This window comes from Herpailurus yagouaroundi, unplaced genomic scaffold, assembly GCF_014898765.1.
Source record: "Herpailurus yagouaroundi ecotype Mexico unplaced genomic scaffold, PumYag 161, whole genome shotgun sequence".
In the NCBI taxonomy this organism is placed as follows: domain Eukaryota; kingdom Metazoa; phylum Chordata; class Mammalia; order Carnivora; family Felidae; genus Herpailurus; species Herpailurus yagouaroundi.
Window position 1 is genome coordinate 6,644,311 of NW_024412402.1, and position 14,727 is coordinate 6,659,037.

At 53.1% G+C, this 14,727-nt stretch overlaps 1 protein-coding gene across 6 annotated transcripts in view; it reads left to right on the forward strand.

Moving 5' to 3' along the window:
* ZBTB16 (zinc finger and BTB domain containing 16) overlaps window positions 1-14,727 on the forward strand; it is a 197,064-nt gene that overhangs the window by 170,223 nt on the left and 12,114 nt on the right. For all 6 annotated transcript variants that reach the window (XM_040483070.1, XM_040483068.1, XM_040483065.1 and 3 more), the window contains one exon: window positions 14,205-14,375. In XM_040483070.1, the coding sequence (XP_040339004.1) occupies window positions 14,205-14,375 (171 nt within the window). The remainder of the gene's footprint in view (window positions 1-14,204; window positions 14,376-14,727) is intronic.

The following is a 14,727-nucleotide window of genomic DNA, read 5'->3' on the forward strand; positions in this document are numbered from 1 at the left end:
GTGGGCCAGTGTGGGGTCATCCCTGAGGACCGCATGCAAGTCTTGTGGCCTGAGGGCGGTGCCCTGTCACGTCAGACATGCTACTGCCACGGTCCATCCCCAACCTGTGCACGTGCGCCACCCGCTGTCTGTCTCAGAGGGCTGCACACTGGAGGATGTGTGTGAGCAGTAGCTAGAGGAGAGCAGATGGAACCCCCTCCGACTAGGAGCTTTAAAGGATCACAGAGCCTATCCTCTTTATATCAGGGATGAGATTGAGGTCCAGAGAGACCAAATTCATTTGTTTAATCCCACATCCACCCATTCGTTCTTCCCTCTATCCAGTAAATACTCATGAAACACTTGTCAGGCCCAAGAGGTAACAGCAGTGTGTGAGAGAAAGGAGGCCCCTGCTCTCAGGTGGCTTTCATTCTGATGGGGAGAGGGAGACAGTAACCCTTGAACTTGAAGCCACTCGCCCAAGGCTGGTTGGTGTCAGAGCTGAGAAGTCTGGACCTCCGGCGGGGTCCTTTCCAAGGAACCACACGTGGCCACTCCCTGCTTCCCAGGAGCCATTCCAGCCTATTCTTCACCGCAGATGGAGATGTGGAGGAGGTGAAGGAGGGGCAAAACTGAGTTTTTGTCTGGATACATCTGAGCAGCAGAGGGCTGTACTCCTGTACAAGTAACTTTTGACTGGTCGAGACCAAGGATTCTTTTTATTTTGGCAAAATACGTATATAACACAGGCTTTGCCATTTTAAGTGTTTTTAAGCCTACGGTTCAGTGGCAGTAAGTTCCCAGCGCTGTGCAACCTTCACCGCCATCCATCCACAGAGCTGTTTCATCCCCCCAAACTGAAGCTCTGTGCTATGGGGCCCCAGGGAAGTCTGGTGAAATCCATGCATCAGGTAAAATACCTGAGATTATAAATGGAAACTTCAAACACAGATATAAAAAATATTTTTAAAAAATCATTTGTAATACGTATGTGTGGTTCTTTGTTATCCTGTTAAGCTCAGGCACTGGTTGAACGTCCACTGTATTTTTGCAAGAGCGGTTTGCATGAATGTTTGGCTGCAAATGCAACACTTCTCACGTGGTGTGGGTACGCAAATATCTGCCCTGTCCACGACCAAGCCGCACGTACGGCTAATGCAGCTGGGGTTGTTTTGCTTTTATTCCCCGTTGAAGGAGCTGCCGAATTTCAGGTAGAGGTTGGTGAAAATAGAGGTACAATTTTTTTTCTTCTCCAAGTTCACCAGCCTCCTGAATTCTGTCCCTGGACGGCTTGGGGGCTTTGTGGGCTCTAGGTTAGGGAGCCCTGCCAAGACAGAGTTTGTCTAGTCTTCTCTGCCTATAAGGGCAGCGCACCGGGCCGGGGGCATGCTGATGGGCTAGGACATGGTGACAGAAACCCTCCCTGTGCATGCGCCTTGGAGGGAGGGAAGGCAGGAGCGTCACAGGAACCCGGCCCACGGGGAAAAGGTGCCCCCGTTCTCCCAGAGCCGCCAGCCTGCTGTCTGAGGTGGGCGGGGCCGGTGCCCCCTGGAAGTGTGCCTTCTGGCAGCTTCCCCGCCCCCCCTTCCACCCCCTTGTCCAAAGGCTCAATGCAGAAGGGAGCCATATGGTCCTTTGTGGACACATTTTCCCTAGTACAGTATCGTCCTGGTGTGAATGCAGGGCCTGGCTCTCCAGTGTCAGCTGTCCCTCCCCTGTGGCCCCCTCCCCCTCCCCCCGCAGCCAGCCCCAAGAGTAGGAGGTTGTGGGGGACAAGCTCACCGAGTCGGGGAGCTCTGCAGAGTCGGGGTGAGTGAGGCGTCTTTCGGTAACACCCACACACACACTCACACAGAAAACTGTTGAAGTGAAGTCAAATGTCTCAAAGTCAGATCCCTTTTTAGTATGAATTTGCTGTGTCTCATTCTGAGCACTAATTCCAATTTAATTGCAAGTGGCCTGAAGCCTCTTCAATAGGAGTAACAAATGGTTTGATTTTGTAAACTTCATCAGACTGCATTTTAAATGCGACACAGTAGCCCAACTCGAATGCCAATGAAGCACTGGAGTAGCTCTCTGTTTACTAATTATCCGTTTTTACTCCAAGCCACGCTGGCTGGCTTGTCTGATTAAATCGGATTTGTGGGATAGAGAACAGCTAGCAGAGTTTTCTCTATAGTAAACGAGATTGAAACTATGGGCCGCCTGGCTGCACACTGTAAATTATATTTCCTTTTAAAGGGGACGTGTCTCTTTTATTTCTCTGTCGCCCCTCCTGCATATTAAACTTTACGGTACAGAAACGGACCCGGCTCATCCTCTGGAGCCAGCTCGCTTCTGTGACTTTCCACGTTGCTCTCCGAAGACCCGGAAAGGAAACGGGTAGCGACATCCCCTGCTTCTCCACCCGACTCCGTTTCCTTCTTTCAGTCCTTTCTTTTCTCCCTTTTATCCAGGGGGCGAGTTTTCATTATCCCATTATTCTAAAAGGTACCTGAGATGATGTGGATTCTTAGAATCCATTTTTGAGTAGCCTAAACAAGGGTTCTAGCGAGAGAAAATTTACCGGGACCCAACCCAGAGGGTTTTTAGCATTTCGGAAAGACGTGAGTGTTGGGTAGTATCCTGCTCGGGTGGGCAGGGGTGGGAGTGAATCGGTGGGGACGGAAGGGAGGTCAGTTTCTGAACAGTTGCCTCTGTTCATTTGGTTCACTCTGGAATGACACCCTTTCCTCTGAGCAGAATGAAATGAAGATCACCTGGTTCCTCTCTGTGATGCAACAGAGAAAGCCATGGCACAGGTGTGAAAGGGCTAGATGTCAGTGGACCAGTGCCCATGGGTGAAGTGCAGGTTGAGGGAGCTGGTGGGTCCGCCCTTCACTCCCTGGGACCTGGGGTCTGGCCTGGAGCTGCTGGGTCCTTTTAATTGTTTATTCCTCTCTGTCTAGGAAAGCCACCTCCACCCTCCATCCTTCCTGGGAAATTCTCTGTGTCTCTGTCTCCAGAAAACGAAGGCAGGGCAGCCTTGAATAAGGTGTAATCAGGCTGTGCTTAAACTCTGCCGTTGCTAAGACTTTAATTCCAAGAGCTTGACCTGTCCTGCCCTCACTCTTGGTATCTACCTTTGTGCGGGAGCTTTTTATATTTTAATTTGCTTCTGAATGTCCTGCAAAATTAACGGTGTACGCACTCTTCCCTTTTTGGCCATTGTGTGCGGTACAGTATGGGAAGCCTGGCGGTGCCTCTGATAGCCTGGTTACCGTGGGAATGAATGGCTACCACAGTCTCAGGCTCCCAGCCCTCCTTTTAATTGTTGACAGTAAAAAGCGTTTAAATGCTGCTTAATTTGTAATCATCTTCTGGGGGGGAAAGGAGAAGAACCATTAAAATGTCAGTAAAATGAATACACCCTTCTCTCTCTCTCTTTCTCTCTCTCTCTTTTTTTTTTTTTTTTTTGGTTGGGTTTTGTTTATTTATATGCGGTTGCTTTTTCTTTTCATTGCCTGATGTTTGTCAGATATTGAAATGGCCCTGAAACAATCAACATTTCACTTTATTTTGAATATCTGTCCCCCCTCCAACCCCTGCTCTCCTCCCCAACCCCTCCTGTCTCTCTGGGTCTTTGTCTGGCCTCTGACTGTCTCTCCTTGTCTGTCCCTCCCTGCCTTTCTCTCTGGACCTCCTCCTACATCCACCTCACTGTCTGTGAAATACATCGGGGTTTACAGGTCTTTAAATAAGACCCAAGCTGAGTTGCTTTTTCCCAGAGACCCCTCTTCTGGGCCCTGGCTCCTCCCCTGGGGGCCTCAAGATGACTTGGGGGATGCTCGGAACCAGAGAGATTGAGTCTCTATAGAAAATGTCTTGTCCACTTGATGAACAGAAGAGATAAACAAGACCTGGTAAGAACTTATTACACAAATAAGGACATCGGGTCTCATCTTCAGGCAGAACCGCCGTACCCCCTCCTGAAGCTCTGGACCCGACCCACTGCTCGGAATTGCAGTGCCTGGGGCCCCCGGGTGGCTCAGTCGGTTAAGCGTCCTACTCTTGATTTCTGCTCAGGTCGTGACCTCGGGGTCCATGAGTTTGAGGTCTGCATCGGGCTCCGCACTCTCAGTGCTTGGGATTCTCTCTCTTTCCCTCTCTCTCTGCCCCTAATCACCCCTCACCTGTCTCTCTCTGAAAGTAAATAAATAAACTTAAAAAGAAATTGCAGTACCTGCCATGTGGGGGCACAGGGCCCTAGGGAAATGAGACCACTGGCTTCAGAGAGTCTGGTTCTCTTGCTCACCCTCTCCGAGGGTCACTCTTTGGCTTTTTTTATCACAGCAGTGTGGGGGGCATGGGAGAGAAAGCTTTGCTCCCCTCTCTCTCATCTCATTGGCCAAACCATCGCCTAGTGCAGAGGCTTGGAGGTATCTTCAGACCCAGCGACTCCAGAATTGCCCTTCTGATCGTATGGCCAGTTTTGGAAGGAACTAAGCAGGTAATTGCTGGTCACTTGAGAGAAAGGACCTAGCACGTTCTTTCAAGTCTTGCTTTCCTCATCTTCCTAAAATCCCCTAAAATTCCCTATCTCACAGGGCTTGAGAAGGACTTAGGGGTGATAGACCTAGATTGGCCCCTAGTGATCCATGTGGGTCTTTTCTTTGCCTCACCTGGTGACTGTCCCTCTGTGAGCCTAAGACGGTGGTTTCTAGTGAAGCCTTGAGATTCTCTTTAACTAAAAGAAGGCTTTCTAACCGGACTCTGAGGGAGAAATGCCTTCACCACATCTCAATGGAAGAAGGATCTTTCAGTCTTCCAGCATGCTCGCCCATAGGCCCAGAATAATTGACTGTTGCAGTAGGAGGGAAAGTTTTCAAGGGTCATTTATTATCACCTTCATTTTTCTAGTGAGGAAACGGAGACCCAGAGATGTCTAGTAACCTACTCAGGAGTGCGCAGTGACTTAGTCACTGAGCCAGGATTGGAGGACAGGCCTTCTGGCTGAAGACCTCAGTGCTTTCCATTCTTCACCCTCTTCAGTTGGTGAAAAGTCCTAGGAAAGGGTAGGGCAGGAGGACAATGGCAGGATAATTAGCCTGGCCTGTCCTTTCCCACATCACACGCTTCAGGGGCTCTTTTCCCAGAAGCCACCAGGACCAGCGGAGTTAGAGACTGGTGATCCTAGCTTCTTACAGTCCAGCTCATGCCGTCTACGGAGAGCTGAGGGCACAGAGCGGAATGCATGCCAGATGGATTGCAGGAGGAACCCACTGGAGCTTTCTGTGTGCTACCCACCTACCCCAGGGGTGCCAAGTCCGGAGCCTTTGGGAACCCCGAGGGTCGACCACTGCCTTTCTATCCTGTAGAAGGGCAGTGTAGAGGAATCGAGGAAGGCAGCTCTCTGTATCTCGGGAGGAGAGGCTGCACCCGGGTTCCTCAAGGAAGCACTCTGTTCACCTGCTCGGTCCATCTCCCCTGTCCGTCTCCTCTCAGACTGGCCCCGTCTCAGAGGCAGCTCTCCTCTCCCAGATGGGCAGGACCTGGGAGAAGCTTCTGATCCCCAGGGCTGGGCGACTGCAGGCTGCCCCTTCCCTCTCAGGGCTGTTGAAGTTGGTCCAATTTTTCAATCGTGGGCCAATTAGTTTCACAAATGGGGGCCCCCGTGGTGCCAGGGCACATTTGTTCCGGGCCTGCGCACTGGCCGGGCCCCATTGTCCTGCCTCCCGCCCCCGTGTGGGCCCATTGTCCTCGCCCCCAGCAGGGGCTGCTTACCGCTGATTTATACGGGCAGGCGTCCTGCGGGCTCCAGGCTGCACCGCCACAGCTGGCGGAGGTGCTTAAGGCCGCGGACCCTGCGACCTTTGCCCCAGTCCTGCTGTCATTTTGAAAGTTACAGACCGGAGGGCTGCATACCTCTCCGGATTTACTTCCCACCCCAAGCCCACCCCCTATTCTCTCTCTCTCTGTCTCTCCCTCCCTCTCTCTCTCTCTTCCTTTCCTTCTTCCTCTTCTTCTTGCTCTTGTGGTGGAAATTTGGATTCACTCTCGAATGTCTGAAAGGGTTCAGGTGCGTGATTAGGAAGTGGCTGCAGGTATAGGTGGGAAGAGGAGAGAGGTGCCTGGTGTGGAGGTCGCTGCTGCTTCCTCTGGTGTGGCTTTTAATCCTGGGTTCTGTTCCCTACTTCCGCATCAGATGCTGGGGTGGGGGGAATGAAGGAGGAGGTTCCCACCAGTTTGACGTAGTGCAGTTGAGTTTGCCCTTGGCGCCTTTCCTGCTAGGGGCCATACACCCTGGGAAGCGTAGCCCGCCATGAGGGCGCGCCAGTGGGGAGGCGGTCATGTAACCAGGCAGCACAGCCCAGCCCAGCCCAGCACAGACCGGATCTCATTGTAACCTGTTGACTCTGTTGCAAACCAAACTCCCACTTTTCCTCCTCCGTTTTGCTTCCTTTCCTTCCTCTTCCACCCCTTTTTCTCATCCCCCTCCTCCAGTTTCTCCTCCTCTCCGGCTCGTTTGTTGGAGTGATTGACAAAATTAGTAAATCCATTCATGTTACTTTTATTGTGCAGGTCTCAATAAATCCCCTGTGTCCGGGGTGCACCTTAATGAGCTAGTGAGCTGACAAATTTGTTTACTGTAGCTGGAGGTGCCGAGTAATGAAATGCACTTGTGTCTGCAGCTCACTGCTAAACAAATACACGGCTTTCTGGGAGCCAGCATTGCTAGCTGCTGCCTCAGGACGCGGCCACATTCCCCCAGAGACCGCAAGGGTGTGCGCGCGCACGTGTGCAGGGGTGTGTGCTTTGAGAAATGTAATCGCTCACCCGTCCCCGGCTCAGTTTTAAAACAAATTTCAATCAGCTGTTCTGGCTCCTCCCCTTTCTGGTTATTCATTGAGAACTCTCTGTTCCTTGGACTGATGCTATGAAGCCATAACCGTCCCCCTTTCCTTTGTGGAAATGGAAGGTTATAGAGACCGCTTTCCAGGATTCAGGAAAGGGAAAAGGGGTGGGGAGGGCTGGATAAGGAGACTGGAATTGACCAGAAGACTAGATGCTAAGGTTTTTAGCTCTTGGCTTGGTTTGAGAAGATGTAACTGAACAGATGATCAAAGGTGTCCCAGCGGCAGGTGACTCGATATGTCGGAGACAAGCATCCGTGCACAGACTTGCAGTTCATCTGGTTTGAGGTGGGCCTTCCAAGATGTTTTCTTAGCCTCCTCTACCTGTTGTGGCAGGGAGACCGACAGCAGTGAAGGAAACAGTGGGGCTGGTCTCCCACGCTCGGAAGCTGTCTTTCTTGGAGTCATTGGTCTGACACTGTCTCGGGCTGGGCAGACCGCACTCTCACTGTGCTCACAGCTAGCCTCCTGAGGAAGCCTGGGAATTCCGGAGCTCCACGCACATGATCCTGCAACATGTGCCTGAGAGAAGAGATAGCAAGGGAGCTCTTGACACTTTCTCCAGTAGATCCCTTGAAAAGGAGCCAAACCCTAAATGATGGTACAGGGGGAGCCAAAAGGGAGGCGCTCCTGCCGATGTCATGGCTGGACATTTATTTCCTTTCCGTGTGCTCTGTGTCCCTGCCCCCTCCACACCTGTAGCCTTCTCCATCCTCTTGAGATGCAGACAGAGTCTTCCCGCCTTCGGTGTGAGTCAGCCTTGGACCGCTCGTCTCCGTCTTTTTCTTGCGCACAGTGGATGATGCAGTTCTGCTTTACCAACGAAGGGGGTGGGGGGAGGAGGGACAAAGCTGAGGAGCGGGGAGAGGCGGCAGTCTCATCAATAGCTTTGATGTGTGGCTACTGGGGCTGCCCGTGACTGGCAGTGGCATCCGGGAGGTCAGAGGAAGTATAGAAAGACATGTCTGATGGAGTTGGGGGTCAGACGGGGAGGGGGGGTGGGGGGGCCGGGGGCCGGGTAGGAGACGGTTTCAGTTTAAACCAAGGTTTTCACAGCCCCCGAAAGTTGACATTTTCTTCCTCTGGGGACAAAAAAAACCTGTTGGCGGTTGCAGGGGAAGCATCTCTTCCTTGGCTTGCTTAGGTGGGGTTGGACATGACAAGCTCATCCGTGGTGCGTGTGCACGCACATACGCACACAGAGTGCACACAGTCCAGCACATGCACACGTGGCAGTCATAGCTAGCTTACCAAAAAAAGCCAGAGTATATTTAGATCCCTTTGCTCTTTTGATTAAGAAACTGCTTATGCTGGAGATAATAAGAGCCTTGTTCCAAGAAGGTGTCGCACCTGAACATCTCCTCCAGCTGTGTACCCCTCTGATCCTGTTCCTTCCTTTCTATTAAAGAGCTAATTGGTATGTAAATGGCACAGGTGTAAACATGAGGGTTTTTGTGGCTCATAATTTCAGACCCAGTCATCACCTGGGTGAAATAAATATCCTGGGTCTATGTCACCCCTCCTGCCTCCTGTTCCACCCTGGCCTTGGCTTTCTCCCATTTTTTGGCTATAATTAAACTGGTTTTAAATTGAGAGTCTGTGAGTCGTACGTGCCCTGCAGCCCACACGGGCTGTGCGACCCTTGGGGGTGGAGGATGGCTGAGGTGTGGGTCACCGTCTCCAGAGACAGAAGTGAGGCAAAAGGAAGCCCAGATGTTTGCACGGGCTCTGCCCACATTACCCGGAACCATGCTTTTCATTCAGGAGGTTATTTCGTTCCATACCCTCCTCTTATCTCCAGTTATAAGCCGTTTCAGGCAGACATCCTTGGAACACAGCCCAAGACTGAGCTCCAGTCAGTCTTCAGAAGAGCAGAGGAGGTACTGTTCTTTGACCTGATGAATTATTTCCTTGGACCAAGGCTAATTTATGTATCCGATTTACATCAAAATTTACAGATTGATAGGAAACAATACATTTTGTAGAATTTACATACTCACAAAGATTTGTCATTTGCCTCATCACAGCCCAGGACGTTGGTGTTGGAAAAGGCAGGTGAGTTAGGAATGCCGTTTCCTAGAGGAAGAAATGAGGCCAAGGGCAGCGGCTGCTTGGCCCAGGGTCACAAAGCCAGGAAGGCGGTGCCTCTGGGCCAAACGGAGGTCTCTTTCACTGCACTGGTGGTCTCAGTCTTTGCTTCTGAGCAACAGAGCTCAGACACAGAGTGAGAACTGGGGAGTCCTGTCTAGCCCACCAGACAGACACGAGAGGCCCCAACAAGATCAGATGGCTGTGGGTCACTCAGTATCACTAATTGCCAAGGAGAGTCTCCCCGGAAGTGCTCAGGAATGGCTTCATTTGGTCTGAGCTTGCTTCAGCTCTCGGATCTGGCTGTCTGCACTGGGACTGCCGGGGGGGGGGGGCGGGGGCGGGGGGGGGGGGGGGGGGGGGGGCAGCTCCTTACTTACTCTTTTATGCACCATGCAGTTAGTGAGTGCCTGCTCTGTGCTGGGCCCTGCGCTCTGCGTCGGGGAACACAGAGATGAAGCGAACAGCTCCTGCTTTAGAGGGTTTACAATCTCTTAGGCAGAACTGAGTGTCAAAAATAAATGCATCAGAGGCTTTTATGTGCTGTAGTCATGAAGGCTTAGAGGAAGAAGATGTTCTTGGCCCTGAGTCCTAAATGGTGTAACTCATCCAGGATGCCTTCTCTAGAGTGCACTCCTGGAAGCAGCCGCCCTGAGTCGACGGAACAATGTAGGCTCGTATGTCGTATGGGGCTGCGGTGATCCCTAAGCAGCTCACTTGCTGCAGGAGGATGCCCAGGCTAAGGGGGGGACGTGGAGGCTGGAATGCAGCCTCTTTGCTCGTGAGAGCTGTGCACCCAAGGTGACCGTCTGTGTCTGCCCAGAGGAAGGGGCATGACTTTCTAAGTCAGACAGGGGCGTCGTCCGGGCCGGTAGTGGCTCTGGCTACCACTTTATCGTTCTGCAACTCTCACGAGTATCTCGTTCGTCACCATCTCAGCAACTACAGGCGGTGTGGCAAAGGATGAGCACAGCCCGGTCCAGAGAAGTTCAGTGACATGCTCAGGATCACAGAGCAAGCGAGTGGCAGACCAAGACCTCTGTGCTGCTTTTGTCTTCCTTCAGTATGATTACTGAAGATTTTCTGCCAACAGTGGAGCCTCCTCCTGTCTCCCCAGTGTGGTCTCGGGCACGAACTCTCTCTGTAGCGTCAGAAAGAGCACCGAGTATGTCTGGAGCTCAGGCGTTGAAAGGAGCCGAGTGTTTTAACACTGCCCGGCCCTCTTGCCCGGCTGCACACCTCACTGCAGCTAATGAATTTGCTAATACAATTTTCTAGATAATTTTATTTCCATAGTCCCACGTTTTAATGTGTTTCCAAAAGCTAGCATTTATTTGCTTAATCTCCCAGTGTAATAGAATCTGCCTTGACTCATCATACATGCGAACAATCAGCTAGGCAGAAACTACAGCAAATTGTTTAATAACTCAAATCTAGTCTCTAGATTTTTAGCTTGCATGCACCACTGGCTTCTCTTGTGTCTCCTCCACTTCTCCCCCCGCCACCTTTTCCTTTTTGCTTTTTAAACATTTTTCCATCTCCTCAGCTGTTGGTCTCCAAACGGAAGGGGAGAGTGGATACGGGGCCTCTGAGGCCCCTTCTCTTCATCTCTGCACCGAGGCCGGTGTGTCAGTGGCCAAGGAGACCCCTGAGACTCGTGAGATGTCCCAGGAAGGGGAGTGGGACCTTTGCAGGGACATTGCAGCCTTTCCTTCCCGCGTGGTGATTATGTAACTTGAAACCTGGCACAGAGCTGACCATCCGGGACTGTAGGTATACCATGCTTCCCACCTCCAGCCCGGACCTCAGTTCTCTCCCCCTCCTCCAGTCCTCCTAGCCCGTACCCGAGTCTCGTCCCCACCTACCTCCAGTGCTGTCAAAAAAGCCATCCGCTCTCTGCCTGCTTCCGATCACTTGCTGCTGCTCTTGGTCCCCACGTGACCCTGGGGGCGTTGTCCTCGCATGCAGGTTGGGTCATGCCAGCACCCCTGTGCTTTCCTGGCATCGCATAGCCTGTAGCATGAAGTGTGATCTGTCCCACCTGGCGATGTGGCCCCGGTGGTCTGACCCTCCACTAATGTCCCCTGCTTGTGTCCGTCCTCAGCGTCTGTCCTGTGTCTGCCTGCTCTGAGATTTTCTTGAGGTGTTTCCTTGCTTATCCCAGCCCCTGGACCCCTCCTCCGGCTCCTTGGCTGCTTAATGCTCTTGATTTCTCAAAGCCAAAGTTTTCATGGGGTCACCCTGTCTTGTCCCCTGGTGGGTCATCGACCTGTCTGGGAACTAGTCTGGGTCCCTATTTGTGTGCTTGAACTCAGCATCCCCCTGGTCACTTAGCACAGTGCCTACACTTAGTGACGTTCATGGAGTGTGCCGGCCGGACACGAAGAGGGTCCAGGCCATCCTGAGAAGTATGGATGGCCTAGTGGGGGCAGCTTTGAGGAGCCTGCGGAAGACCAAGAGGGCAGAGAGCTGCGGTATCCCCAGTCAGTCCTGCTGGGTGTACCAGCCCTTGGAACTCCTCTGGGCTTGGCTTTTTAGGCTTGGGGTATCCTACTGGGACTGTCACGGTCCCTCTGACCCAGGCACCTTCCACAGCCGGGGATTTCAGGGGATGCTGAAGGAGCACTGTGGGCCACTGAAGGGCTTAACTGGCCCAGGAGGCCTGCCCCAGCTGACCAGTTTAAGGCAGCTGTTTGACATCTGGCTTAATCGGGGCCGGTGCTCGGGGCCCTTGGGATGAATCAGCCAGGGCAGCTGTCTCACTGCACACGTTGCAGATGGACTGCCCCCATGGACGGACACCGGCCGCTCACTGTCCCACAGACCACCCCCTCAGGCAGGTGGAGCCGAGCACCCCGGCACCTCCTGGGGTTCTTGCTGGCCCGCCGAGGTTGGGAGGCTTCAGAGGGCTGTACCTTGTGACTCCGCTTGTGGTCCCCTCCCACTGGCCACGGCGGTCTCACTGGTGCCAGAGTGGGCCCTGCAGGCCCTGGGGCCCCTGGACCAAGCTGGGTTAGTGCTGGTGTGCTGGCATCATCACTGTGCCCCTTCCAGGAGAGGCCTGGACAGATTGCACACCCAGAAGAAGATAGGGGCCTGGCCCTGTGCTTTCTAAAGTCAGACAGACCTTGGGCATTTTCAAATCCCAGCTCTGCCTCTTCGGACTGTGTGACCTTAGGCAGGTTATTTAACCGCTCTGTTTTTCCATTCATAAAAAAGAGGGAGGAGGATGCCTGCCTAGTGGGGTTGGTTGCAAGTTTTCAATGAGATGGCGGCACAGGTAAGCAGCGGCACAACACCTGTATTCTTCCTTTCCCTTGTGCGCCCTGAGGCCAGGAGCGAAACCGCGCTCCTGCTTTGTGCCCGGCCTTCCCTGGACCTGGATGCAGGCAGCGACTGCTGGCAGGATGGAGCATGGCTCCAGCTGCCCAGGCCTCTGAGCATCTGCAGGGGCGGCTGTGAAGGGAGGGGAAGGTCTGGCCTTCCCACTAGTTCATCTTAAACCCAGCCACGAATGGGACTGAGGCAGCGAGAGTGGACCACCGCTTTGCTGTCTCCATTGGGCGACCCGGAAGGCAGCAAGGTCCTCATGCTGTCCTGTCCTTCTCTTCACCCCACTACCTATGTGAAGCTCCTTGATTCCACACAGAATAGGCAGAGCTCTGCCCTTCCTCCCCCTCTGGGCTGGGTTGACAGATGCTAGGCCTGTCTACCCTTCCCACTTACTTGCATCCTTCACACAGGGCAGGGCGATGCAGGGCTGAGCACAGGTTATATCACCCAGATGCCACCAAGAGGGGAAGGATGAGTTTCCCAGGGGAGCTGACACGCTGAGGGAAACAGGATCCAAAATGGCGGGCAATGAGCCACCAGTTAGGACTCAGATGGTGGGTGTAGATGCTTCCTCATGGGCTGCTGTACCCAGAATGGCTGTGGTTCCAGAACAGGTTGATCAGAAAGTGGGCTGATAATAGAAAATGGCAGCCTGTTTGTGTAGGGTACCATAATTCACCTGTGCTTCTGATGAGTGCAGGGAATGACCAGACAGAGTGAAATGGAAATCTCATGGCACTCATTAGCTTAAAGCCCTTTGACAATTGCCCATTGGTCTTGGGACGCAGCCTAAACATCTTCACGTGGTTTTCGAGACCCCACATGACCTGGCCCTGCCTGCTGGTTTGGCCTTCCCCTCCACTGTCTCCCCGTCTCTCCAGCTGTGTTGTTCTTCTCTCTGATCCTCCGATCAACTACGTTTCTTTCCAGAGTGTTCAGGGATGCTCTCTCCCGGGTGCGGGGTGACATCTACAACGGCAGCAGAGACTTTGTCCAGTTTTCCATGGTTATATCCCCAGTGCCCAAAAGAGAGTGCCCCTTATAGAAGGTACTAGAATAATATTTGTTGAATGAATGGACTCTTAAGTGAAAGGAGGAGAGAGCTGGTTAAAAGAATAGGGTCTGTTGGGGTGCCTGGGTGGCTCAGTCAGTTAAGCTCAGCTTCAGCTCAGGTTGTGATCTCACGGTTCGTGGGTTCCAACCCCGCATTGGGCTCTGTGCTGACAGCTCAGAGCCTGGAGCCTGCTTCAGATTCTGTGTCTGCCTATTTCTCTGACTCTCCCCTGCTCACACTTTGTTTCTATCTCTCTCTCAAAAATAAATAAACATTAAAAAAAAATTAAAAGAAAAGAATAGAGTCTGTGGCTAGCCTCCGGAGAGGATTCAGACCCAGGCAGCCAGTGTTCGAACGGCGTGTCTGCAGCTTCTGAACTCTGGGGGAGCTTTGGACAAGTTGCTCAGTCTGTGTGCCTCATTTGCCTTATCTGAAAGGTGAGGTGGTAGAGATGGGATTTTAAAGCACTTATGTTCGAGCAATGGCTTGGGTGCATACCGTCTTCGTTACCGTGATTCCTCACAGAGGCCACCCTGACTTCCCAGTACCCTGCCTTTGACACAGCACTACACGCGGCCGCTGACGCACATTTATTGTTGCAACGCATCCGATCCTCTCTTTCTCCTCTCTCTTTAGGTTCCGTGAGGGTGAGCGGTAAGTTGATGTTGTCCACCATTGCAGTGGCACAATGGGTGCTCCATCAACGCTGGGTGTGCCTTTGGGTTTGCCCCTGAGCTTGGGGGATTGGAGGCACTGGTCCTGGCCTTGGCTCTTGCTCTCTCGTCTGGACCTGGACGAGTAAAGAATGGCCTTGTGCTCCGCCCCCCTGAGGCTCTCCCCGCTCCTCTTTCCCACAGGCACAGACATGGCTGTCTTCTGTCTGCTGTGCGGGAAGCGTTTCCAGGCTCAGAGTGCGCTCCAGCAGCACATGGAGGTCCACGCGGGCGTGCGCAGCTACACCTGCAGCGAGTGCAACCGCACCTTCCCCAGCCACACCGCCCTCAAACGTCACCTGCGCTCGCACACAGGTAGGCCCGTGCACGTGGCGGGTGGATGGTCAGGCTCTCTGGGAACCCGTGTCTGGATTTACCTCCAAAAACGTGGAGTGGAGATGTGAGGTCGAGTCGTCCCTCCGCCCTTCTTGGTTCGAGGTGGGCGTGCGGGCGCTTCCGCGGTGCAGGTATGTGTTCGTGGTTCTCCCCATCCCACCCTGGGGGTCTGTGGGTCCCAGTCTCTGTGTGTTCCACACAGCAGGTGCTCGTTAGAGATGCAGGCTCTTGGGTCCCACCTTCGGAAACTTTGACTTAGCGGATGTGGGTGGGATCCGAGACTCCGCGTCCTTGATATATATTCTCAAAAGACTCTGAGGCAGGTGGACCC